This window comes from Schistocerca serialis, chromosome 2, assembly GCF_023864345.2.
Source record: "Schistocerca serialis cubense isolate TAMUIC-IGC-003099 chromosome 2, iqSchSeri2.2, whole genome shotgun sequence".
NCBI classification, from domain to species: domain Eukaryota; kingdom Metazoa; phylum Arthropoda; class Insecta; order Orthoptera; family Acrididae; genus Schistocerca; species Schistocerca serialis.
In genome coordinates, this window is record NC_064639.1 from 97,759,415 (window position 1) to 97,787,412 (window position 27,998).

At 39.1% G+C, this 27,998-nt stretch overlaps 1 protein-coding gene across 1 annotated transcript; it reads left to right on the top strand.

Moving 5' to 3' along the window:
- The first annotated feature begins 19 nt into the window (after window positions 1-19).
- Window positions 20-27,998, top strand: LOC126456779 (alpha-ketoglutarate-dependent dioxygenase alkB homolog 7, mitochondrial). The gene is made up of 4 exons (XM_050092558.1): window positions 20-433; window positions 876-1,049; window positions 15,365-15,489; window positions 26,421-27,998. The coding sequence occupies exons 1-4, from the start codon at window positions 92-94 to the stop codon at window positions 26,551-26,553; spliced, it is 774 nt and encodes a 257-aa protein (XP_049948515.1). The 5' UTR covers window positions 20-91; the 3' UTR covers window positions 26,554-27,998.

Here is a 27,998-nt window from a genome sequence, read left to right on the forward strand (position 1 = left end):
ACCTCTAGCACAGACAGATCGTTGAGTGTGGACCCGGGACCGGGCTTAAGAGTTGAGATTTGTCGGAGTACATGTTTGTGTCACAGGAAAGATGTTAACTGGAGTGGCTGTGCTTTCTGTTAGAAAATGTTATTCTTTTTTGATTGGAAGAAGATTTCATTGTGTCTTAGAACACTGTTGTTATAATCATAACACGGGAAAGAATTATGCTGTGACATCGAGAAAAGATCATACTGGTACTAATGTGGATAGCGATAGTAGTTTGTATTACCTACATTTCAAAAATGGCTTTAGTGATGATTTAAAAATGCGTGTCGCACAAAATATGATCGTTATTGAAGATTTTGTAACAGAAGGGGAAGAGAAATCGCTGTTTGAAGAAGTGGAACCATATATGAAAAGATTACGATACGAATTTGATCACTGGGACGATGTAAGTTGTCGCATATCCTTGGACAACAGTATGAATTATCTGATATGCAAGATATTCCATCAGCGCTCTGTTGGCTATCAGTGTGTTTTCAAACGTCTGTATGATTCGGACTTTGTACCTTTTATATGTCAGCAGTTTGTTACTACTTTAAACTTTACATACTTCTGAAGCGTAGAGCCATTTTATCTAGTTCTCTTCATTATATTATTTGCCGAACGACAGACTCATTTCTATTCGTAGCCGAGACTTTAATGCTATCTAATACGAAATAATATTCTAATTTGCTGTATTTATGATAAATCACAATTGAGGTAGTAACTGAGCCAAAATGGCTCCATTTTTAAGAATAATATTCTATGTTGTTCATAAAGAGTATTTTTGTGTTAAGTGTTTGATCTTTGTCTGGCTGTTAAGTCTAGGCCCTGTAAATAGTCTCTTACAGGCCATACATGGGTATCGTGAGACCGAACGTTCAAACTGGAATGCAGCAAACTCAGTGATAATACAGAGAGTGAGAGAAGCTGCTTTTCCACCCGGAACACCTCAGCTCAGTTTGGTGCATGTATTGGACCTGGCTGAGGATGGGTTCATAAAAGCACATGTTGACAGTGTAAGGGTGAGTAAGCTTGTTGTTGTGATTTGTACTGATCAGTTATACCACTTTTCTCAACTCTAGCCTTAGCTACACTATCTTGCAAAATCACGTAAAAGAGAGAGAGAGAGAGAGAACGGCTTGTTCTTATTCGGTTACCACAGCCTAGCTCTGTCTCCCAATCCCAAATCAAAACTTAAACCTTCTCTCCCAAACTCATCAGGATGTCAAAAACTTTGTATGATACATGGTGAGTGCTATATTGCTATCCTATGTGCCTACGGTCACTCTTCCACAGCTCTCTCTCCTCTTCCTAGCTACTTTTTCCCATGACATACTCCACCCATCATAACCCCTTGCTCTAAGTGAGCTGGAGTAAAGACACAATGTAGCCATGTATGTGTGCCCAGTAGCTCTTAAGAAAAGTTTCTTTAAAGCTAGCTTGAATTGTTATGTCTTGTTTATATGCCCGTTGACAGCTCAGTGCATCAACTATCTGGTGAGCAGCCACCTTTACTCTGTATACGATTTATATTCCACGTTAGTATTAAGATCACACAGAGTAATTGGAAACTGTCTTGAAAAATTTTGAATATCATTTGAAATAATTAATTGCTTGCTAAATTTAAATGAGTTATTTTTATAATTTTAAGAAATAATAGGCTTTAAATTCAAACACTGCTTTTTGGGTTTATTAATCTGTTTTCTGAATGATGTCATAAGTTTACGTTACCCCAAATTTGACATTTATCCAGTTAAGTCGGGAGTAAATGGGAAACTGCTGCCTCTGAGTGTAGACTGTTTGTGGATTTTCCAGCAGGGGTAACTGTGCGTCAACACAGCTCTATGACATATGTACATTTTCCTGAGTGATTATAACAGTGTTTATAGTTACCCAACCAAATGTAATAAAAAAATTCGTCATTCTTTGAAAGGAATTTCTTTAAAATAAGCCATTTTTGAAAGGAATTCATCAAATAATATTAAAACTGAGGTAGTAAGTAACATACTCCTTGTCAGTACACATAAATAGAACACAAATACAAAAGCATGTGGCAAGCTTTTTCCCAATTTGTTTTTAACAGGGCCAAATACACACTTGTCAAGACATTGTAGGGTGTCAGATAAATGTGACGGCAGGCATACTCATTGAATTTTATTTTGTACAATCATTTTACTAGTTGTAGACTGACATGGCTAGGGTGCCTGTCAAATATCAAAATGGCACTTTGAGTGGGTATCTGGTGATTTTTACGACATTTTTGTACGTGTATCAGATGGAAGTCCATTGACTTTGAACTGTGCTACCTTTATATATGATCAGTAGTGTCAAATAAGCAGCAAGGCAGGTTAAAACTGTTGTCGATTCTCTACCCGATCCTGTGGATACCCTATCCAGTGGCTTTCCCTTTCCTCCCAAGAGCTCTTACCATAACTGTGACTTGTCATAATTGTAGGCAATGCAGGATTTTTCATTATGTTTTAGACCAGACATTTCATACAAATTATTCAATTTAGAATGCATTCTGGCCCAAGCTGCTGGAGTTGGCAGTCTTGTGCTTGAATGGTGTGTGTGTTTGTGTTTTGTTCTGACAAAGGCTTTGGCCAGAAGCTTGTGTGTAAGTGTCTTTTAGTTTTGCTTGTTTGCAACTTAGTGTGCCATCTTTAAGATAAGTAGCAATCTCTTTTTTTACATTGTTGAATTAAAGTATTCTCACATACTTTAGTTTTCTAAAATTATGTAGAACAACTGCTCGAAATAACATACAATATGTTACCATAAAGTACAGGTGGCAACCCTACTTTTGGATGGGACAAACTGAAATTCAGGATAGCAAAGCAAAAAAGAAATGCTGAACTCTGTTTCAGTTGTTCCTTTATAAAGGCAGATCTGGGGGAGTTAACTCTTCAGACACTGCAAAGAAAAGTGAACAGACCTAAATGTCAGTGGCATTGAGAAACAGTTATGACCACTAAAATTAAAGGATCCAGAACTTGAATGAATCACTATAGAATTCTATATCTAATTTGTGGTTGACTTAGCCCCACTTTTAACCATAATACCCTGTTCCAAAGAATTAGGGGAACATGTGAATCAGTGTCCGGTATGTTAAATCTATTTTGATACAGGCGGTACTTGTGGTCTTATTGCATGGCTTGAGATCTTCACTGCCAATGAAGGGAACAATTAAAATGGTTCACCATCTATTGACCATACGGTGAGTCAGGTGAGCCCTCAGAAGGAAGTGAGCACCGGTGCCCCATTGCTTTGTAGTGAGTACATAGCTAGCAGCTGTCATTTGGGGACGTTGTATTAAAGCAAGCACATCCAGTTTGACATCTTAATGCAGTGCAAGTTACAAGGGTGGTCTGTGCTATCTAAAAAGGGCGGACTTTTGGTTATGTTGCTGCAGATGCCAATGCCTCTGCATGTGTCATTCGTAGGTTGTGGACATGCTAGAGGGAGATAGGTCAGTACACAAGATGAACTGGCCAATGTGCGTTGGTGGAACATACTTGACAGGTGTGTTTGTGGTCATCCCATTCCACCACAGACCCTCAAAGAACTCTCATTAGCTCTCATTGAAGAATGGGAACAGATACTGCATTACAATCCTACATGAAGACCGATATTGGGCCACCTGTGCATTGCGACATCATATGGTTACTGTCAGAGCACTGCAAGACTGTCACAGAAGAGCTACTGGAGCCACTGTGTCTGATCAGACTGCCATAATCTGATTACGAGAAAGGACCTTATGAGCCAAGTGTCTTGCTCTAGTGCCGCTCGTGACACTACAGCATCTTGCAGCTCACCATCAGTACTATCATGCCCATGTCAAGCAGCAACTTCATTACTGGTGAACCGTGTTATTCACAGATTAATGCAGAAATTGTCTGTCATAAGGTGATGGGGGTGTTTGTGTGTAGAGACCCTTGGTGAGCAGTACCTGCCAAATGTTGTCCAGGGAATCGACAATTCCCAATGTTCTGTAAAACTTCGGGAAGGCTTCACTGCTGATAACCATATTGGGCTTCTCATTGTCCATGGTCACCTTACTGCAAGGAAGAACATCGAACAGATAGTGTTGGACTATGTTGGGGCTGCTGCTTATGATTGTGGCCCTAAATTTCTTCTAATGCCAGGGTCTGTGGCAAGCATCAGCAGGGATGTGTTGCCAAGCCTGGACATTGAAGTAATGGAATGGCCAGCAAAGAGTCCCGAACTAAACCCCAATGTGCATAGATGGAACATACTTAACACATGTGACAGATGTGTTTGTAGTTATCCCGTTCCACTACAGACCCTCCAAGAACTCTCATTAGCTCTCATTGAAGAATGGGAACAGATACTGCAGGGTGTCCACCATTGACTTATACAAAGCATGCCATTTTATGTGCCAGACAGTGATGAACGCTCTTGCAGGGGATACACATTATTGGAGCTTTCAAAGTCCAGTGAAAAGCACTCAGGATGATGGAATGAATGATTGTTTCCACTTTGTTTTCTATATCTGTCGGACATTCCAGTTCTTTTTATGTAAACGATTGAGGATGTAATGTTGTTTTGTTGTGCATTTAATGTTTGAGGATGAAGGTGTAATTTGGTTACATACTCAGTCCTCAGTTATAGCTCAGTGGCATATGACAGATGCTCAAAGGCATGTTCATCTAGTTCTTTTGAACAGTGTATATAGTGCATCCCTTGAATAAAAAAACTGTTCACGATAATTAAAAGGAAGTACAGATCACACCCATCCACAAGAAAGGTTGCAGAAGTGAAACACACAACTACCATTCAGTATCCTTAACATCCATTTCTTGTAGAATCCTAGAACATATTTGGAGCTCAAATGTGCTGATTTTATACTAATAGCCTAGCAGACAGTACCTCAGACTTTTTGAAGATGTGTTGTCTGTAATGAAGTATATGGTGTCTCCACCAAAGTGCCCTATTTTCAATTTGCTCCCAACACAAAATTAAATAAAACAAATCTTTGTCATTCTCAAAAATAAAATAAAATATGTCATGTTAAGTTTTTAAAAAATTGTCATCAAACCAAAACACTTCCACATCATTCCCAGTGATGATGCAAACAGTTTCTAGTCTGTATTAAATTTTTATTCAGGTGCGTCACAGCATGTCTAGAGGGATGGTACTGATGACTTCCACAGTCCAGGTGTGCAGGTCTTGGAGGTCCTGCACTCCAGCGGTGAACACCTTTTCCTATATTTAGCTCCAGAGAAACAAATCCAATAGTGTAGTGTCAGGAGAACATGGAGGCGAATTCGTGGGTCCATCGCGACCAGTGAGGTGGAGCACCATCTTGCTGAAACCAAAGGTTTGATTGCAGGTGAATATAGACAACCACTTTTTGAAGACCTTTTGAATAGTTGCATGTAGCATCAAAAGTTCCCACTAAGCCAGACAAACTGATTTGCGTGGACTTAGTTGGAAGCTTGTCGGACAGTCTCAGCTTGTTCAGCGGAGACACCCTGAGCTCCTGCACACTGCTTCAGAATGCTACCAGTGTCTAGAAACTGCCCGTTCTTTGCTTTTATCCTCTTGGCAGGTGCTACTTTCTTGTAAACAGAATGAAATTGTGTTTGCATCATAACAATGAATTTAAACTCTCTGCACCCAAGCACTGTTGTGCCTTCTCCTGAACTGTCACTATTTTAGCTTGGAAAGACAAAAGTGAAACAATAAAAATGCATCAAATATTGGCAAAAAATTGGGAGTAACTTTTTAAGTCCTGCTGCAGATAACGGAATAGTTGGAGCTGAAACAGACTGACTTAATATTTTTAAACTGCCTCAAGAAATAGGGCATTTTGTTGTGTAGACCCTGTGGTGTCTGAAACAAATGGTCTAATATTCAGTCATATCCTGATAAGATTTCAAAGTGATGCAATTATTGCCAACTCACTGTAAATATTCAGAAATGTGAAATTGTGCACTTCACAAAACTTAATTGGAATATTCGTTTTGCCCTTTGGTGTTTATGGATTAGCTAGTAACACCCACTGTTCTGTTATGCATTGTGAATGTTAACTCGTGTATTGTCCAATACATTCTTGCTTCTCTAAAGCTTTTGTGTTAGTGCACTTTGCCTTTGCCAAAAAAATTTCTTTGCAAAATTCTTCACTGGTTTACCCTGTGGACCCAGTTTAGGTTGAACTTTGTCAAAAAGTGATGGTCTTTTCCTCCAATATGTTACTTGACGCAACAAGAGTCCAGTTCTGGTATAAACTTTTGAATTATACCCACTGATGACAAAACTTAAGTATATATCCCAATCTGAATGCTGTGCATTCACGCAATGGCTTAACATTTTGGATACCATGTAGTGCACTTGTTCTGGCCATCCATCCATTTGTTTCAGGATGGAACGGGATGGTATGTAACTTCTCAGTTTTGTCAAGCAACAGAATTGTTTCATTAGTTGGGATGCAAAGTTAGTTCATTTGACCCCAATAATGGTTTCAGTAACCACGTTTACCACTGCCTGTGTTAACATACTCTCCTTCTGTTCTGCGATAGCTACCATAACTAGATATTGTGAAAAAATTATATGACACAGTAAAGACATATTTATTATCCACATCTTCTATTATAAGGTGCTAAGGCATCTAATAATAGTACTGAAAATGGTCTGTCAGCTTTGGGTAGCCTCTGTAACTGATTTTCGTAATGACTCCAATCTGCTCTTTGTGCACACATAATGAGCTGCAATGAGTAATATGGTCTACAGTTACATACTCAAGAATCAGCTTTTATGTTGACTGCAACTGCTATTACAGTATTAAATTGACATGCATGGGTCTATTGCAAATTACGTGACTCATTTATACACAGTTTAAAACACTGTGATAGGAACGTCTTCATGATATTGTTGCTGTACCAGTCACAGGTAGACATAAAGTAACACAACTGGAAATTTTCTCTGACCACATTTCACTTGGTTAACTGCCTTGCGGCATATTTAGACTTCAAAGCCCTCTGTCTTCTGCTTTCTTTTTCATTCTCCAATACCCTTATTGCGGTCTAGTGATATCATCTAACATCTGGTATCATCTTCTGCCCTTCCCTCTATTCACTGGAATAAAACCTTCCATTGCCTCTTCTTACAGTATCTCCTCATTCCTGACTTTATCAGTCCAACTGATCTTCTCCATTCTGTGCCATATCCACATTTCAGAAGCTTCAATTCTTCTCTTTTCCTGCTTTCACAGCGTCCACGTTTCTACTCTGTACAGCACCACACTCCATATCAGGCATTTCATTAGCTCCTTTCTTAATTCTGTATTCAGATCACTAGTTAAGAGCCTTTTTTACTTTTGAAATGCCTCTTTCACCAGCACCTTTGTGACTTTGATATACTGTTCACAATGCATATCTCCTCCAACCCAGCCTCCGAAATACTAGAACGCTCTTAAATTCTCAATCATTATACTTGTACTTTTCTTTTCTTTAAACCCATAAAAATGCCTTTCATTTTCTTTGTATTTATTTTCATATTGTTTGTTATGTAGGCGTCATTCAAGTCATTTAGCATTTGAATCAGTGTCCCATCATTTTCTGCAAGAATTACCATGTCACGTGCAAATCTTATCCATTCTATTTTCTGTACATGTATCCTGATGTTGCTTGTCCCATCCAAACAACTTTTCGCTATATCCTCCAAATAAATATTTAGTAGGATCGGCAAGAGACATCAGCCCCATGTAACCCTTCTCCCTATCTTGTTGTCTTTAGATGTCTCATTTACTATTTGTATGCCCTTGCTTTCTGATTAAAGTATAGATTTGCAGTCTGTCTTCCCTTCTTCCACTTTACTCACTTCCTTTTCAAGTTATCTATCAATTTAGCCCACTGCACTCTGTCAAAGGCCTGTTTGAGGCCTATGAAGGCTGGAAATACTTCTTTGCCCTTTGCACCGACAGTCCTTAAAAGTCCAATGGCATCTTATGTCACTTTTCCTTTCTGAAGCCACATTCCTCCTTATGTGATTCTTCAGTCTTTCCCAGTGATCTGTTGACATCTTGAGGTGTTGTTTATTCTGCCAGATATGAGCATCATACATGCAGAGTACTTCAACAGTGTGATCATGTGCTGCCTGGGCCTGCTCATTTGGTAGATGGGTCCAATATTTGGACCTATGGTCTTCCACCTCGATGGTCAGTCCCAAGCATTCCATTTGCAATCAGCTCCCACTAGAAGTGTCCTTAGGCATTCCCTCTTTGGTCTGTTGGGCTGCGTGTGTTTGTTCCGGAGTGACCATCCATGGGCTGGCATTCCGTTTTTGGTCTGGTGTGGTTCCAGGCATTCCCTCTGCAGTCCACTCTCGCTAGAAGTGTTGTTAGGCATTCACTCCTCAGTCTGATGCACCAGGCCAAATGCGGGCACACTCTGTGGTCTGGTGCACTTGTCCATGTACTGGCACTCTGTTTTCAGTCCAGTGCAATTATAGATGTTCTGTCTGCAGTCCGCTCCTACTAGAAGTGTCCTGCGAAGTTCTGTCTTTGCTCCAGTGTGTCTGGTGCCCTGTCTGGGGTTCGTTCCCCACTCTCAATTATTCTTTCAGTTCTTCTGTTTTTGGAGTTTGGCTGCTGCCCCCATTGCATTTTCAGCAACTCCAGTGCAGGATCTCTTGCTCTGCTGAGTTGATACCCAGTGTCAGGATTTATGAGGTTTTCTGTCAGCTTTCTCTCTATTGACTCTTTTATGACACTGTCCTAGTATCAGGGGAGTCTGTGCCAGAGCTCTTGTTTCATCATGTTCTGTGAAATGATGGGTGCCAGACAGTGCTCAGCAGTAGCTGATTTCATTGCCTTTAGTTGGGTGTGCGTCAAATGTTTTGTACATCTGATGTCCACCGCCCTGCTTGTTTGGTCAGTGTACGACATGCTACTTTGGTAAGTATATTATAAACTTCTGGTTTTCATTATCCCAGGTCATCATCCACATTTCATGCAAGCCCTCTTGTTTTTTTTATGTGGACAGAACACACACTTGATGTTATTCTTCATGAGAATTGTGGTGTCACCGCCAGACACCACACTTGCTAGGTGGTAGCTTTTAAATCGGCCGTGGTCCGTTAGTATACGTCGGACGTGTGTGTCGCCACTATCAGTGATTGCAGATCGAGCGCCGCCCCATGGCAGGTCTAGTCTAGAGAGAGACTCACTAGCACTCGCCCCAGTTGTACAGCTGACTTTGCTAGCGATGGTTCACTGACTACTTACGCTCTCATTTGCTACGACCTAGCAAGGCGCCATATTCAGTTACTATTGATATTGTGAATCGTGTACCGTCAAGAGCGACGTTCATCATTAATGAATTAAAGTTAAGTATCAAACTAGCTACGTCCGCTTTCTGAATTCTAATTCCTTGTCATGTTCCAGATCTCACGTCAGTATAGTTCTTCCCTCCTCACGCCAGCCTGCGTGAGCTAAACCGCGTGCATTTCGGCCTCCTCTAGTAACACGGTGTTGGCTCTTCAGCCAACACAACAAGAATCTTGCTGGTTTTGGCAGAAGATGGTCCTGCAAATGGCAGGTACATCAGTCTTTGCCTCACCTTGCTCTTTGTCTCCATCATGTGGCAGAATGGCTGGTTGAAGGGCCTTCTGAATCTATTCTTGCGTGTACCCATTTACGCAGAACACTGATTGTAGATGCTCTATTTCTGCTGGCAAACCAAGTAGGTCTGACAAAGAATGGCTGGTTGAAGGGCCTTCTGAATCTATTCTTCTGTGTACCCATTTACGCAAAACACTGGTTGTAGACGCTCTATTTCTGCTGGCAAACCAAGTAGGTCTGACAAGGAGTACGCCCTCCATTCTTCCGTGCTGTGACAGCTGCTGATTTCCAGATATTAATCAGTGTATGTAGGTTTGTGATACAAATAGGCCAAAAGACCATCTGCTGTCCCTTTGGCATCTAGAAACAGCCTCTGACCATCCTTTTCCAGTTCCATGGTGAACTTAATATTTAGGTGGAGTGAGTTAAGATGTTCCAAAAACTCATCAGGTCTCTCCCAGCATAAGGCCAGATCAGACTTTTCATCAACATTCCTGAAGAAACATATGGATTTGTATTTATCTGTTCTTATGCCTCCTCTTCAAATGTCTCTGTGAACAAATTGGCAACTACTGGGGATGGAGTGCTGCCCATGCCTACACCTTACTCCTTAATATTGGTCCCCGTAAAGTTTCAGTGAGTCTTTCAGTGGAACCCTGGTGAAGAGGAATACCACATCAAAACTGACCACTATATCAGATTTTGTGCTTTGTAATTGCTCGAGATATTGCAGGAAGCCCTCCTGAGTTGAGAAAGTGGTGATTACACTTCCCCCACTTATGGGAACAGCATTTTCTTCAAGTACTTTACTGTTAGGTACATTGATGTGCCAGTGCTGCTGACAGTTGGGCACAATGGCTTGCTCTCTTTGTGTAATTTCAGCAGTCAATGTAGTACAGGTGGAACTTTCTCGCTTGATCATAGTTGTTGATGAGGCATACGTGTTTCCTTCAGGTAAGTGCTGAACTGCTTGTCCACTTTGTCTGTTGCAGGATTGTACTGAAGTTGACACACTTTCACTTGCTGCAAAATGAGTGTGGGGTTCCCTTTTTCTGCTAGCAACTTTACGATGCTGTTGTCTTCCGAGAGCCTCTTGAGTGCAAGCCTCTTATCATTTGAGAAGTTTGATTTTGGAGGCTTTTTCTTGATCAGCAGGCTGCAGGTCTCCCAGTAAATTTCTTCTGCTACGTTTGGTGAAAGTTTGTTGGCTACTTGCTCCACTGAAGTGATGAATCCTGGAATGGGCACATTTCTTGGAGACCACTGCTTGAGTACCTTCAAAGTGGTGTCATCAAACGGCTTGCCGCTTAGTTTAATCTGCAAGTGTCTTCCATCTGCTGCACTTTGAATCTGTCAAATTTCACAGGCAGGCAAGCAAGCAGAGGCGTTTTTGTAGGCACACTCTTCTAAAGACTGAGGGGCACTGTCTACGCGGTCCCAATCTTCACCTGCTAGGGAGGCTGCACTGTAAAGCTGAAGGTTTAAAAGCTCTCTGACTGCCACATATAACCTGTGCAGCATATCTAGAAACCTTCCTCTCACAAGTGCCACAGTAGCCCGAGATTCTATCTTGTTCGTCACTCTGGAATTCATGTGAAGGAAATGTGTATGCCTGACAAGGTTGTGAAACAACTGCAGTCAAGAGAGAAACTTCCACGTAGACTTAATGGGTGCCAAAATTACTCGGAGAATGTGCAACTACACCCAATTGTCACCAATATTGGTACATCAATGTATCAGATAGCCAAGTACGTGAAGAAACTGCTGTTCTCATATGTGGGGAAGTGTATTCACCAAATCCACAGCTCTGAGGACTTCTTGCAACATCTCAAGAAATTACTTAGCACGGAATCTAATATAGTCAGTTTTGATGTGGTATCCCTGTGCAGCAGGGTTCCACTGAAAGAGTCACTGAAAATAATCACTTTTTAGAGTTACTCCTCTCTGAGATTGGTACTGTTGTGGATACAAGAAAGTTCTTCAGTCTGTTGCACTTGTTATAGGATTAGTTACAAAGAGATGTTAACTCCTTTTAGAATGTTTTCCTTAAACTCTTTAAGATCTCTGCTGGAATATTTTCTACACTACAGTCTTTGTCGTCTTTCATTTCCTCCAACACCTTACTTACTTCTGACCATAGCATAAAGTCTCCCATTTCATTTACATTTTCTGCTTCTTCCTTCTCAATATGCAGATCAGGTCTTTGACCAGCTTCATGAAGACTTTCAATATACTGTTTTCACCTATCCTGAACTTCATGTGGGTTGTTTAAAAGGAGTTTCATCTTTCCTTTTTGTCCCCACATCAGGTTTGTTGTTCTTTCCCTGAAACACTATTTCCTTGGTTGCTTGATGCATCTTTTTGTACTTGCCCTCTTTCTGCAACGTCTCAATTTCTGATCAGATTTCTATTGTCCATTTTTGTCTGGCCTGATCAATTATTCTTCACAGATATAAAATAAAAATTTCACATGCAGTAGGAAACAACATTGATCACTAAAAATTGAAGAAATTTGAATGTTATTTTTACTAACAGTTGTAGCTGTTAACTCCATTGGAGTTATTCTGCTGCGACACCCTTCTTGCCAACATGCAGTTTGAAACTGTGACATTGTATATAAAATATGTACCTATGGTTTGTTAATAGGCTATAAAGTAGAACATAACTGTACAAGAGTACCATTGTTTAAAACTTTCACTTGTGCTGTGATGTGGCAACAAATATTTTTAAGTGCATGTGTGTTAGCACATTCCCGAGTTGTGAAGGTTGTACTGTTTTTGTCTCCCTATTATAATTATTCTAGGTAGATTCTTCGGAATGGTGTAATGTCAAGATTATAATTGCAGAATAAAGTATTCACAGTATGATATCCTTTAATCAATGCCTACAGCCTTTGTAGACACCTTACAGTAAGTCATCTTGGACTTTTTAAGATATAATAATCTGCACACATTTTTGAGTTTGTTTCCATGAAAGCCTTTGTACCTCACTGTGAACTATGTATCAAGCAAGAGTGCCATATCTGCAAATTGCTTAATATGTTTTATGAAATCCATCATACGAGGTGTGATTGGAAAGTTTTAAGAAAGGATCCGCTACTGTTTACTGGTTTGTCGGGCAGGTACATTGAGGGTGGGGAGTGAGTCATTGGCTTCTCCTGGAACGCCCTCTGACAGGATATTGTGTTTCCTTTATTCAGTTTGTTGTGGCAGCTATTTGAGTGTGGGTCTTGTTGCCGGATTCTGTCTGCGTGAAAATGGACGTAAAAGCGGAGCAACGAGTTTGTGTGAAATTTTGTTTTAAAGCCGGGAAATCTTACGAACTATTAAAAACAGCTTTTGGAGATAATTGTATGAGCCAGTCAAATGTTTTTGTGTGGTTAAAGAGATTTAAAAATGGCCGTGAGTCATTTGAAGATGAACCACTGTCCAGCTGTCCTTGCACCTCAAAAAGAATGAAAATTTTGTTAAAGTTCATGACTTAGTGCGCATTGATCGTAGACTTACAATTAGGGAGATGGCTGATAAACTTAATTTAAGTTTCTATGCAGTTCAGTCTATTTTAACTGGAGATCTGAACAAGCGTCGAGTGTCCGCAAAATTCATTCCAAAAGTGTTGTCAAGTGACCAGAGACAATACCAACTTGAAGTGTGCCAAGGACTGATTAATCGGAATAAAAATGACCCAGATTTGTTAAATAGTGTAATTACAGGTGACGAATTGTGAGTATATGGGTATGATCCTGAAACCAAAGTGCAGTCTTCGCAGTGGAAGGCTCCAGGTTCACCACGACCGAAAAAAGCAGGGCAAAGTTGGTCTAAGGTGAAGACAATGTTGGTGATTTTTTTTCGATTCTACCAGTATTGTGCATCATGAATTTACCCATGGAGGACAGACAATTAACCAATAATACTACAAATGTGTCCTTGATTGTTTGTGCGAAAAGGTGTGAAGAAAAGACCTGCAATGTGGAAAGACAGGAGTTGGGTGCTATACCATGACAATGCTTCAGCTCATCATGGCTTCTCCTTAGTTGAATTTTTGACCAAATTCAAAATTCCTGTGCTTCCACAACCACCATATTCCCCTGATTTGGCCTCTGAAAGCTTCTACCTTTTTCCTAAACTGAAATCTTCACTGAAAGGGAAGTGATTTGACTCAATTGAAGACATACAGGCAAATATGGAGAGCATGCTTAACACACTTCAGGAAAAAAAATCCAGGAATGTTTCCAAAAGTGGAAGTACTGTTGGAGTCGGTGTGTTCGGTCAGAAGGGGTCTATTTTGAAGGAGGTGCATCACAGTAGCATGTAAGTACCACCATTGTAAAATTATAAGCTCATTCTTAAAACTTTCCCATCACACCTTGTATAGTCAGGAGAGTATGTAGCAATTTTTTTTCTTGAATATTAGTGTGTCTGTACTTTTGATTACGATTATCAGTTACTGTATGCTCTGTAAGCCCACACACAATTTTATTACCTTTATCATCAGATGAATAAATAATTGTATTGAGGTGCAGTTCTCAGTAACTTATTTTTTGGGCAACATGGCAGATTTTTTACTGTATGTAAGTAATTTTTGATGTGATGACTGAATTAGCTTCTTAAATGAATATATATTGTTTTTAGTTTTTTTGTTTGGCATTGTAAGAAGACTGAAGCGAAATGCAGTGTCATGATGTTTGTGGGACTTGGTCGAATAGTAACAAAAGATCAGCCCTGAAAACTCCTGTTGTCCCACAATCCAGAGAAGAGCTTCCAGAAATGTGTGCACTACCGTACCAAATCCAAGCAAACACGTAACTCAAATGAAGTTCATGTGTTTACTTGCCCTCTCACAGCCCATCAGCCTAAGTTCTGCTGAAGTAGCAATCATACAACTTGGTCGTAAAGCTATTCAAGCCTCACAACATGTAAAAAAAAAATAAATAAATAAATAAATAAATAAATAAATAAAAATAAAAAAAAATAAAAGCAAACTGGAGTTTCTTTTTGTTTATGGTGGTGTAGCCAAGCTGTCACAGTAGCAGTCTGGTTGTATGCTGAAAGCTATCCAGACTGTGCCAAGGGACATTCATAAATCTTTTATTGTTTTATTTGTGATCCCTATCTTTGTTATAGTTATTATTTAACTAGGTATCATTATCCAGAACTGCAACATTATTTTAAAAACATTTACTATCATAAGAATAACCCTTTAAATTTTGAGCATGCATCTGTGCAAACACAAACTTTTCCATTTATATTTCAGCTGTGTAACTTCAGTCCATCCACTCCTACGATAGCCAGATGATGTGCTGTTGAAATATCAGTGGAAAGGCTGGAATTTGCATGGCTGCATGTTCGAAAATTAATGGACTGTTCATTATGCTATGAGGAGCTGAAAATGCACATCATGAGGACAATGCACAAGTGACAAGTAAACGCCATCAGTATATAACAGTGATAATATTAGATATTTAGATGTGTGTATGTTGCAATTGATGTTTACACAGACTTATTTCAATATTCAGTTTGTAATTTTGAAACATGTAAGATGCTTGGACTTAACTCCATGTTTTCAACTGACATCAGAGGTGGTAGTTAATGGCAGACTGCTGATCTCTTGACTGATTTGTTACTGTCTGAAGAACTACCATAAGTTGTTTTGAATTTCTGTTCATTTTATCAATTTTTGCAAATATTCTTGTGATGTTATTTGTGAACAGTTTTATGTCCTGCATTGTCTATACTTTGTTGTTTGATTTTTCAGTTCTGTGGGAACACAATTGCAGGGTTGAGCTTGCTGTCAGACTGTGTAATGAGGCTAGTTCACACGGAAGATAAGTCGGCTATTGTTGATGTCTTGTTGAGGAGGAGATCACTTTATATTATGAAGTGAGTGTGTACTATTATCTTGCTTTTTCTAGAAGTGGTTGCTGACTCTACTATTTCCTTATTCATTTCACATTTGCATTTTCTTGTTTGTCTGGTATGAGACTGGAAGTATTTTTAAGCAAGACAGTCCGAATGTGGTGAAACAGCTGTGTTATAATACAGTTTCTGAAATGGTGCCTTTAGCAGCAAGGTCTACTACCTGCAGCTATCCTTTCAACACATCCTGTGCTCCTGCAATCCCCTTGGCCTCTCTGTAGTTTTACTCATTGTTCCTACGCTCTCTACCCAAAAGTTTCCCTTCCTCTGATCTGTCCCCACTTCCCAGTCCATGTCTCCACGTCATCTTCATTGTATGCTGCACCGCACCGTCACTATTACACGAGATGTACACTATCTCTTATGGATATGAGGAGGTCTTTGCACGGGGAATTACTGCTTTGTTTGGGCTCAATCATTCCTTTCTTTTCCTTATGTTACCTTGAAGAGCTCATTTCTTGTCATCAAAGTGTTGTTCACAAGCCAATTGATGACAGGAAAACAGAGATGCACATATGGCCACATGCTAATTTTTGTGATTTTGGCTTAGAGCATGCGGTATCCATACACCTGGTTTTTGAACTTCCTCATTGCATGCAAAAGGTCGCACAGTGTTGGAATGATCATATTTCATAACATTTACCAGTTCTCTTGTACACTGACAGGGATGATTGTGGAGATTAATGCTTTTAAATGATCTTCACAAATCCCCAAAGGTCTTCCTGAATGTGGAGTCACTAATGTCAGAATGATCCTTCTTGAAATGAGGAAACCATTTTCTTGCTGTGCTGTGCTGTGTCCAGTGACATTAACACCGTTCAGGGTGCAAATGTTTCTGGCTGTGTCTGATATTCTCACCCCTCTACTAAACTCAAATAGAAGAATATGGTGGAAATGTTCAGATTTCTCCCCTTGGCAGACCAGTTTCCAGTGTCCACAGCGTCACTATCTCAGATTGACAATACGTAGACTCAAATAGCAACAGTGAACTACAAATAAAAAATGACAATCAATAAATAAACTCAAAACAACAAGAATACCAACACAAAAAACAAAAACACTACGAACTTATGCACTAACCTAAATGTCTACTATTGCCCGAAAACTGCAGATGATTGATTTTATTGTGAATAATGTAAATACTTGGAAAATGTAAAAACGTGTGTGTGTGTGTGTGTGTGTGTGTGTGTGTGTGTGTGTGTGTGTGTGCTCTGTCTCCTTAAAGGATTTCTTCCAAAAGCTAGTCAAGTTTCCATTATTTTTTGTGTGCCTGTCAACGATTCAACACTCCTGTTATTCAGTGAGTTGTTCCCTTTACTCCTAAATTGTTTAATGTCAGTATTATCTGTTATATTTCACAGAGAGATGTTTATTAGTTCCTTTCACCTTGAAATACACATAATATTTGTAAAATCAAACTATGGAAAATTCAGAATAGGGTAACAACAATATTATGAGAAAGGATAGACTGTGACACAGTCCATAAGGGCGAGATGTGGAACTACTCCCATACACATGAGCACTGTCTGGCCGCTGAAGCAGCATTGAGTTTGGCCCAGTAGCCAGAGACAGTGGTCGTGTGTGTTTTTCTACTTTAGAAGAAGACCTTTTGGCTGAAACAGGGTGTATGTCTATGGGTCGGAGGTATAGGACACAATGCCCATTTTTGGGCAAAATGGAATTATTTGCACAATCCATATGACTTTCTTGTCTCCTACTCAGAGGTATACCTCTATGTCCTACATGGAATATTGTCAGAGTTACGATGCAATGAAATAACACAAAGTCCACTTTACCTTAGAGATGCACACCACCAACTGGACGTAGTGCTGTATACTTCTGCACACACTGGTGGCGCTAGTGTGAACTAAGGTCAGTCCAGTGTTTGAAATGGGATTTGACAGCGTTATCTCCAGTGTGTGTTTCGTACAAATTAATAATTATGAATCCAAACCCTCGAAAATTATGACATTACTTAAAGGCAGTAATAGTGCTGCCTCAATAGGTAAGCTATAATGTTTCCTACAGTCATTATATTAATGAATAATGTGGTTGTAAACACAACCTAACCTATGAGGCATTGATATTTCACCAGATGAGGAACCATTATGTGGTCTGTTTTGTGTCATAATCAAATACTAACCAACTAACTATCACACTATTGGCAGTGAAGATGATGTAGGGGAGCATTCGAGTAACGACGAACAGGATGAGACTAAAATTGTGACAAAACCTATGAACCTTCAAGTGGGACAAGTTCTGATTCAGATGACAATAACAGTACACGGAATCAATCAAAGAATAGGTTAAAAAACAGTAATGTTCAAACTGTCGCAAATGAACAACAAATACCGAATATACTAGAGGAAGATTTATACTTAAGCAGTGACAGTGAAAGTGCTGTAAAAAGTTGTGCAGTTTTTGAAACACATGAACGTGTGGGAAGGAAATGAAACAATAAAACTAATATTCCACAGCATGGTAGAAAGGGTGTAGTTCATGCTGACGAATGGAAATGTAATGTCCGTAAATGCAAAGTTGTTGGTGGGAAGGAATATGTCAGTAATAAAGATAAGACTGTTGCTTCTAAAGTACTGCAGCCTCCGTGCATGTGTAGGATGAAATGCTCAGAAAAACTGCCTGAAACTGAAAAACGGAAGATTTTTCATTCATACTGGCATGAAAAGGCAGATACGAAAGGGCAAATTGTTGGCACATGTGTTGAGCAACGTAGTAAAACTCGTTGAAAAAAAAAGATACTTAACCTTGAATAAGTGTGAAGAAAACACTCTTAAGCTACTATTTTACTGTAAATGGTGGATGAGTTAAGGTGTGCAAGATTATGTTTTTGAACACCCTTTCTATCTCAAATACAGTTGTTGTACACATTTTAAAAAAAAAAAACATGGAGCCAAGTGGAGTAGTAAGAAAAGATCAAAGGGGTAGGCATACTCCAAGCAGAAAAACGCCTGATCAAAAGCCATATTTCTTCTTTCCCACATTATGAAAGTCACTACCCAGAGTTAAGCAGTAAAAAATGGCTTTGCGCAGACATCTTTAATAAACAGTTCAATTTGTTATTCAAATCACCTGAATATGACACCTGTCATTCGTTTCAGGCAAAGCTGAAAAATAATCTGACTCCAGAAGAAAAAGAATCCGTTGAAGCTGAGCATATTGTTCATCTGAATTAATCAAAAAACAGGTACCTTCTAAAAAGTAATGACACTAACAAGGCAAGAGGAACACCAACACACAAAGTGTTAACTGGAGACCTTCAGAAATGTTTGCCATCTCCAGTCATATCAAATAGTATTAGTTTCTATAAAAGGAAGCTTTGAGTCTTAATTTTTACCTTGTATGATGCCTAGATTCCTCAGTTCACTGTGTGATGTGGGGTGAGTCAAAAGGAGGGTGAGGCAGAAATGACGTTACATCAGCAATTTTGAAGTGGGCAAATAGTGTCATACCCCGACAGTGACGTGGAAGGAATCGCACTTTGGGCAGACAACTGCCGTGGACAAAATAAGAATGTGAATATTATAATGTGTTTTTTCCAGTTACTGCATAATTATCCACAAATTAAGACCATAACTCAGAAATATCTGCTAAAAGGCCATACCCATATGGAATCCGACAGTGTTCATGTATTGATAGAGAGGAAACGGAAGAAATTGAATAATATGAGCATTTTAACACCCTGGGACTGGCAACAATTGGTAAAACACACTTCCAGCAAGTACGTTGTTCATAATATGGAACTTCAAGATTTCAAAAGTTTTAATTCACTGTACGCCACAAAAGACTCTGAAAGGCCTCCCCTTGTTCAGAGGAAAATGGATATGGAGAAATGGCCATTTTTGTAATCAAAGTGTGTGCAATTACAAGTGAAACAGGAAAAGAGAGAAATTCTGTATTTCAAAACATCTTTTGCTGGTGACAACAGACAGGCCGACTTCGTTAGGTTACACAGATATGCACTTACATTTCAGCAGATTTGAACCAACTCTCAGATGTCACAAGACCTATTTTGCTGCAGAAATATAATGATTTAAGGGCACTGTTGCCACATATGCCTTCAGTTTGTCATGCATTTTATAAGAACCTGGAACATACACATAATACAAACATAACAGACTATCCAGAAGAAGACATAGATGTGATTTAGGACCAAATGTGACATTTATGTTCGTGCAGAAAGTTGTACCACAATGTGAGTAATGTTCTGTTCATGTAATATATTCTTACAATGAAATTAATGTGATCGAGTAATGTTATTCATTAAACACCCAGAGCACTATGCCACAAAATGCAACACCATGTCCATTATATACCTGCAAAACTGGTACAAAATGGAAAAAAAAGGCTATTACATGTGATCGAGTAATGTTATTCATTAAACACCTAGAGCACTATGCCACAAAATGCAACACCATGTCCATTATATACCTGCAAAACTGGTACAAAATGAAAAAAAGGCTATTACATGTGAAGCAACATGATACTTAATGTTCAAAATGTAAACTGACCAAATTTTGTTATGATGATGCTATTAATAGGCAAGATATTTAAGGGAGAACACAATAAAACACCTTCAAACTGCTCTCCTGTAAAATGTAGTAAATGTGACATAGTGCCCTATACCTCCAACCCACAGATACGACCCGGGAGCTTCAGGAAAAACCTGGGAATTTTTTGATCTGGAAGAAAACCGGGAAAAACCTAGGAATTTTTTAGAATTCTGGGTATTTTTTATTTAGTTTTCCGTTAAATTTCTGTTATTTTGACTGGTAAGAAACAATACTCTAACAAAGGATATTACTGTATCTCGCTACTGTAGAATAATACTACTGCAATGAAACATGAACAAGGGGAAAAAAATGAAAATTAAACTTAAATTGCAAAGGAAATGCGCTATATACAACAACAAAACACAGTGCTCATACAAGCATCTGCCAATGGTAAATGTGTCGAAGCCTTTAGGAAGACTATGCAATGCTTCATAACAACAAATTGCCTCCAATGAGTGTGACATCACGACTGTTTACATTAGATTCATTTGAGCAGCTGTTAGCAAGCTCATGCACATGCACAGTTCAGTTGTGCATGTGTAGTACCTTATCCCGCTTCTGTCTACAGAACTGTGGCTGTTAGCTGTATAAGCAGTAGCAGCAAGATGCTACCTGGAAAATTTTTACTGACACACGGAAGGTGCCAGATTCACTGGGGGGGGGGGCAAACCGGGGAATCTGCCCCGTGTGGCAATTTCAGTGGGTGGGGTGCCAAATTCATGTTCTTGAGGTAAAAAAGCATTGTATAACAAAATGCCTAATCTCCAGTGGAAATTGGTCTATCAATTATTCATATGATTTTGAAACACATCCCTGTTGGGTTTTTGAACATATCTTAAGTTTATTTATGAACGAATCATAAGTTGATTTTTGAAGGTGTGCATAGTGTACGTCATGTCTCTGCCAGGGGAATCCCTGGCACACAGAAGCAGACGGGGCTATACGAGCTGAGCGGAATAAAGCTGAACTGGTGAATGCCAATCACTGTCTGTTTATGTGGTTTATTGGGTTTGCGAATGATCAGTGTTATAATTACCAGTGAAATCCATAGATTCAGACTACCAGAGTGGGAATAAATGACTAACAGGAATAACAGTTAAGAAAGATTACATATCTTCTCGGTGTATCCAAGAAAATGAAATTTTGACAGAAAATTCTTGACCAGACCGTAACACTAGTAAGGGCCAGTTGTTCAGTCCCCGCTAGCAGCCACCTAAGTTCTATTCTGGGAGTAGCACAGAAAACGCGTTGTACGAACACGCAATAACACCCAACCGGAGAATAAACTCGGGATAACTAAACTGGTGATTGTGGCAGGAGAGAGTGAAGTTAACAGCAGAATAAATTTTGACACTGGCGGGAATAGTTACAGAATTAGTGATGACAGAATTGTTTGGTAGAAGAGGAAGGAGAAGAAATGGCGACATCACACAAATTATGGAAGAATATGATGATTCCAAATTTATATAAAAATTTCGTACTACTACTTTTCCGATCTCATGTTTCAGAAGCTCGAACGTATGAATGAAATTTCATTTATAAAATATACAAAAATAAAATAAAATACAATACAAAGTACTAAAATAAAATAAAATACATGCTTTTTGTCTCTCGTTATAGTCCGTAAACTTTCTTTACAGTAAAATACACCAGGATTACTGATAAAAATTTTTACTTATTATTTAAGACAAAACTGGTCAGATACATCACATAAAAATTGGCGATCCTAAAATACAGAAAATAAGAGAATAGATACATTGCAAGTGGTAGCGGATATGACACTTCAGTTACTAATATAATTTTGGGTATACACGTATTTTTTTTTTTATAAAACCTCCTTTACACGCTTGTGTATACAAAATGTCAGGGTGGTAAACTCCCATCAAATGTCAAAGGTATTGCTCCTGTAAGCGTTTTTACAATCTGTCATTTGTACATAAAACGTGCTGGAAATTATCTAAAAGTCTTTTATTTTTTAAATCAGTTTGATCATTAAGTAGGTCACTAGGATGATTTTTAATACAGTTGTAAATGTCTATTTCTTCTAGAATATTCATGATTCTACTTTGAGGCACAGTATGCAGTATTTCAAGGGATGAATCTATGTTGTTGACCATATGTTTACTCTCAGTTAAATATTTGCTGAAGGTAGAGGTATTGCTCTCTGTCTGCCTGATGTGTTCTTTAAACTGGTCATTAAAAGCCCACCCAGTTTGTCCAGTATAACATTTTGTGCATGAGCCACATTCTATTCTGTAAACCCCTCATCTTGCAAATTGGTTTGTTCTACCTGTTCCATGCCTGTTTTTTTAGTTAATGTATTGTCTGTGTGAAATCTGATCCCTATGTTGGTTTTCTTAAACACCTGTGCAATTTTATCTGATACTACTCCTAAATATGGTAATTTGGCAAACTTAGTGTTTTTATAGTTAACATCATTTCTTTGAAGTGTGATTTTATCGGTTATACCTGCCCTGCCTTTTTTCACTTTCTATTCAAATAGTTCTGTGACCATTTCTGCTCTGAAACCATTGTTAATTGCTACTTCCTGCAAGATATCTAGCTCCTTGTTTATTTCATCATTGTCTAGCGGAAAGTTACTTAACCTATGTATCGTAGAGTTAAAATAGGCTCGCTTATGGCACACTGGGTGGCAAGAATCTTTACTTATTAAGCAATCTGTGGTGGTTGGCTTACAGAAAATTCCAAATTTATGCTGGCTGTTAATATTTGAAATTTGGAGGTCCAGGAAATTTATACTTTTGTTAACTTCTATTTCTTTCATAAATTTTATATTTGGATGCAAGCTATTAAGTCGGTCATGCATTATATCTATGTCGGTAACAGATCCCTCAAGAAGTACTAAAGTGTCATCGACATAACGTTTATAGTACCGAATTTTCTTGGTTGTCTGGTCAGAATTAGCGAAAAATGTGTGTCTACTGTGTTTTTGAAGTTGTCAGCTAAAGTTAATTATTAATTTAACTAAGCATAAAAAATTGGCAAGATTTGCGAACTTGTTGACTTATTGGAATTAGTCACTTCTCAGAATTACTTCACATTCCAGGGTGCCATTTATGAACAGGAGGGTCTCGCAATGGGCAACTGTTTGGTGGGAACTTTAGCTGACATCAGACCTGTATTGGTTAGATCAACAACAATGCATCTGTGAAATAAGGGTTACACAATTAGGCCGTGTGTGCTCCATACATACCTTTCTATACTTCAAGAACTGTGAACTTTGTGGTTATGAACTTTGTGGTTATGAACTTTGTGGTTATGAACTTTGTGGTTATGAACTTTGTGGTTATGAACTTTGTGGTTATGAACTTTGTGGTTATGAACTTTGTGGTTATGAACTTTGTGGTTATGAACTTTGTGGTTATGAACTTTGTGGTTATGAACTTTGTGGTTATGAACTTTGTGGTTATGAACTTTGTGGTTATGAACTTTGTGGTTATGAACTTTGTGGTTATGAACTTTGTGGTTATGTTTTTACTGCACATAGATATGCAACAGTAAACTGTTGTAGCAGTATGTGGATGTTTGCCTGCAAACCATTAATGAGGCAGATCGAAAGTTAAACAATAGTGCACTGGCCATATAACTGTGTAATATTGGGGGAGGGGGTTGAACAGTGAAAGTAAAAGACTGAAACACAACTGTGCATCTTTCGGCTACATCATTTACAGTTGACAGTAGTTGTTGCACTTCCATGAACTATTTTTCAACCAGTGTAGCAGCCAGTACGTCAACACTGAGGACAATCAACAAACGAAGAGATAAACAAAGCAGGCGAGCGCTGTCACAAGGTGTTGGTCACTGAGGTAGGTGCGAAATCATTTCAGTGCTGCTGCAGTAACCAGCTACAATGGGACGTGGGGGACTGTTGAGTTTGTGAAGGGTCTTAGCAGGGATTGGAGGGTATGTTTGACTTCTGGGATGGTATCAGTCTGGCAGATTATAGGTGGATGAGTCAGACAATTGGCAGGGGCCTTCCACCAGGTAGTCACTGCAATTCATCATGACAGCGGTAGAGCCATTGTCTGCAAGGAGGATGATTAGGGCAGGATCTGTTTTGAGATTGTATATGGCCGTTGTTTCCATTGTTAAAAGGTTGGTGTTCTTATGAAGGGTCTTGGGGAAGGATGGTGCGGCCAAGATCGAGGTAAGGAATTCCCAGAAGGTGACCAGGGGGTGGCCAGTGGGAGAGGGGGGGTGGAGGGAGATGGCAAAGAAGTGTTTCCATTGCAGGGATCGGGAGGAGTGTAGGTCCAGCTTGGTTAAATTCAGTTGTAGATCTAAAGGTGAGGCCTTTGGATAGGACTGGAACTTCTGTGAGGTTGAGGATTTCGTTGGAAAGGTTAACAACAGTGTTTGGGGATTGTTTAGGCTCTAGAGTGTCGATAGGGAGTTTTGGAAATGTGGCAGGTTGAAAAGGTCTGCTAGGAAGGTTCTGGGTGCTATGAGGGCTTGACAAGGAGGAACACTATGGGTAAGAAAGGGGTTGGATGATGGTGTCCCAAGGTGACTGTAGGATTTCAGCAGGTTGTATAACCTGTGGAGGTGGTGTCCGGATTGCTCTTGTAGGTACTAGAGAGCAAGGGATTAAATTTCAGAGATGTGATGTATTAATAGAAATTGCACAGTAGCAGTATCTTGCTGGGGGAGCAGAGGTTATTCTGGGAGGCCTGTACCATGGAAATGTGTTTTTGCAATACCAGGTTTGTGAGGGATAGGTACTGGCAGAATCTGAAGAGGTGGTTGAAATGGTGGGATCCAGAGAAAGAAGTTTTATGTTAGGCTGTTGGGGACTTTCCTTGGTTTAGTCAGCATTTAAGGAACAGGATTTAGAAGTGGGTTTAAGCCTGGGAAAATTATACTTTTCTGAACTGATGCAGAAAGACGGAGTAGGGGAAAATGGTTGCAGATATGGCATTGTGGAAACAGTAAGTGATACAGAAAATGGGCAAATGAAGGTGTTGAGTGGGTGTGAGGGAAGGTGGATAATAGTAAAAGAAGCATGAAAGTAGGTACAGGAACACAAAAACATTTTCAAATACGCACAGATATGTGAAAATAAGCACAAACTCACACAGTACATAAAAATCAAACAATGGAAAAAACAGGTTGGAATGAAACAATATTATGAAAAGGATAGTTGCTACTCACCATATAGCAGACATGCTGAATCGCAGAGACACTACAGAAATACTGTCAGAAAGTGACCTTTCAGTCAACAAGGCCTTCGTTGGAAATAGACATAAAACACACACACACACATATACACGCAACTCACCCACTCATGACCACAGTCTAGCTGCTGAGTATCAGATTTTCTGAACTGTGCGGGTGGGAATCATCCTTAAGACACATTCTCCATGCCTGAAATTATCCCAGCCTCAACCTATGGTAACCTACTGTCCCCACAGCCTTCACCCAACAGTTTCGGCCCCTGTGTCCTATCACCTTCTCACTTTTCACATTCCTTAACTCTCTGTGTGCCACTCTCTGCCAGTGTACCTGCCCATCGTTTCCCCTTCACTGCTCCTCTCCTTTTCTGCTGCTTTCCTTTTCCACTCCCTGTTTTTCCCCCCAATACTCAACCTCCCAAAACTGCCTGGCAGTCTGTAGCCTTGCACATCTCCTGTCCCCAACCCACTCCAGATTACTATTCATGTGACAGCCCCAATCTCAACAGAACTGCTAGTTGTAGTGGTCATGCATATGAGGTGTGCCTGCTTGTGTGAATTTACGTGTGAGTTTTCTTTGCTGAAGGCGGCTTCAGCTGAAAGCTGTAATGTGTAACAGTCTTTTCATTGTGCCTGTCTGCAACTCAACAAGTGCTCTTTATGGTGAGCAGTAATCTATCCTTTTTCTAACATTGTTGATATTCCAACCTAGAGGTTCCATTGTTTGACATGTGTTTTTCTGTTCCTTTAAATTATGTTTTTCTGTTTCTTTATTTTATTCTCTGTGATGATTGTTGCTAAAACTGACACTGGTTGAGAATAAAGTGTTTATGTACAGGCTGGTGACTCAAAAGACTTTTCTTGACAGCTGTAAATCGTTACCTACAAAAAGTACTAATTAATATGTTCAGTCTGTGTGTAACAGCAGTCATTGATTTTGAACACTGCTGAATTGTTACTTTCATCTTTTCTTTTTCTCTTTATTCATTATTTGAACAATTCCGTGAAGTGGTAATTATTGGTAAAAAGATATTTTGAAGTGTTAATGGGTGCATTGAAACTAATAAATTGATGTGATGTGTTACCTAGTGGATCATGTTACAGTTAAATATATCTTTTTCATTTTTTGCAGGGATATTGCAAGATATGACTTTACTCATGAAGTTTTGGGCAAAAAGAATTCAAAGTTCAGAAATCAAGAAATTGTACGTGGGAGGAGATTGTCGGTAATCTGCAGAAATGAGCCAGAGCCCACAAAAAAGTGACACAGAAGAAGAAGAAGAAGAAGAAGAAGAAGAAGAAGAAACTAAGTTTACATAGTATCTCAGAAAGTGGGGCTCAAATCTCCTCACAGCCATCCTGATTTAGACTTTGCGTGGTCTTCCTATATCACTTAGGCAAATGATGGGATGGTTCCTCAGACAAAACAAGGCATATTTCCTTCCCCATTCTGAGGTTGTTTTTATTTATGTTAATTACCTTGACAGCTAAGGGACATTGAATCCTGATTTCTGCCCATTCTTTAAATATGTTTTGTAAGCTCCTAGACGTTACAAACTCTTTGCTACTACTGTTTACTCGTAACACCTTTTTGGAAAATGGCTGTTATTGATCCAATTACCAGGCTGCTATTGAAATCCATGTTTTGACACACTTGTTTTTTGTTGTTCTGATGTGGAAATGTGTCTCAAGACATTGACAGTGTATTGGTCAAAGAGAGAAGCCTTTTTCAATTTAAATGTAGCCATTCTGAATTATTGAAATATGTTATAATGATGAAGATGTGACAGAATTGCCTGTTAAATATGCAACCAATAAGAGATGCTAAGGACAGACAAGCCTTGCTTTTAAATTACAGAAGTGTACCTGATACTGAAAAACATTGTAAAGTGAAATATTCAAGAAAAATGACATCAGCTTGTAGCATTTCACGTAAGTTGAATAAATAGTATTATAATTTCTAAACATAGTGGTATAGTGCAATCCACGAACGATTGCAGTTGGTGCATGTCAAGGCACAGGTGAGGATTGGGTTGTTGATGGTTCCAAATGACAGTTGTGATACACCCATGTGTGTGCCTTCCACTTGAAGAAAGCATATATCCTACAAATTCTCTTGCTTCCATATGTGGAATGTATCATGTGGAATGTATCAATTACCACTAACATCAGCAATGACAGCTCGCAACAAATGGAACAGAAATTCACTAAACAACTCACTACAATAAAGTTTAATGCTCACATTAGCTACAACATTCGGAGCAGAGCGCTCAAAACACTCATTGGCTGTCGGAGAATACGTGATGTAGGCATGCAGAACAAGCCTAAACTCGACTGCCATTGTTTGTGACTCCGTCTACAGGATATTTTTAAATATTGACAAAAATTACTAAAAGTGCTGAGGTGCTGTGATAAAAATCAGGAAAATCTAAGGGAATTTCAGGAATTTAATAACCTAGCATTGAAACTGGGTTTTATTGAGTTTTATAAATCACAAATTTTTAAACACTTAATATCTCAGCGTGTTAATTGTATGAATATAGCTCAGCTGAGGAAAGGAAAGAGTCATTATATATTGTGATATGCTGCAACCCCCTTTCCCTTCCTTTTCCATTAATTTATAAGAAGCTCCTCACACCTGGAATTCTCACAGAATTTTTTTTCCTCCCATGTTTGATTAAGCACCCTGAAAATGAATGCAGTGATACAA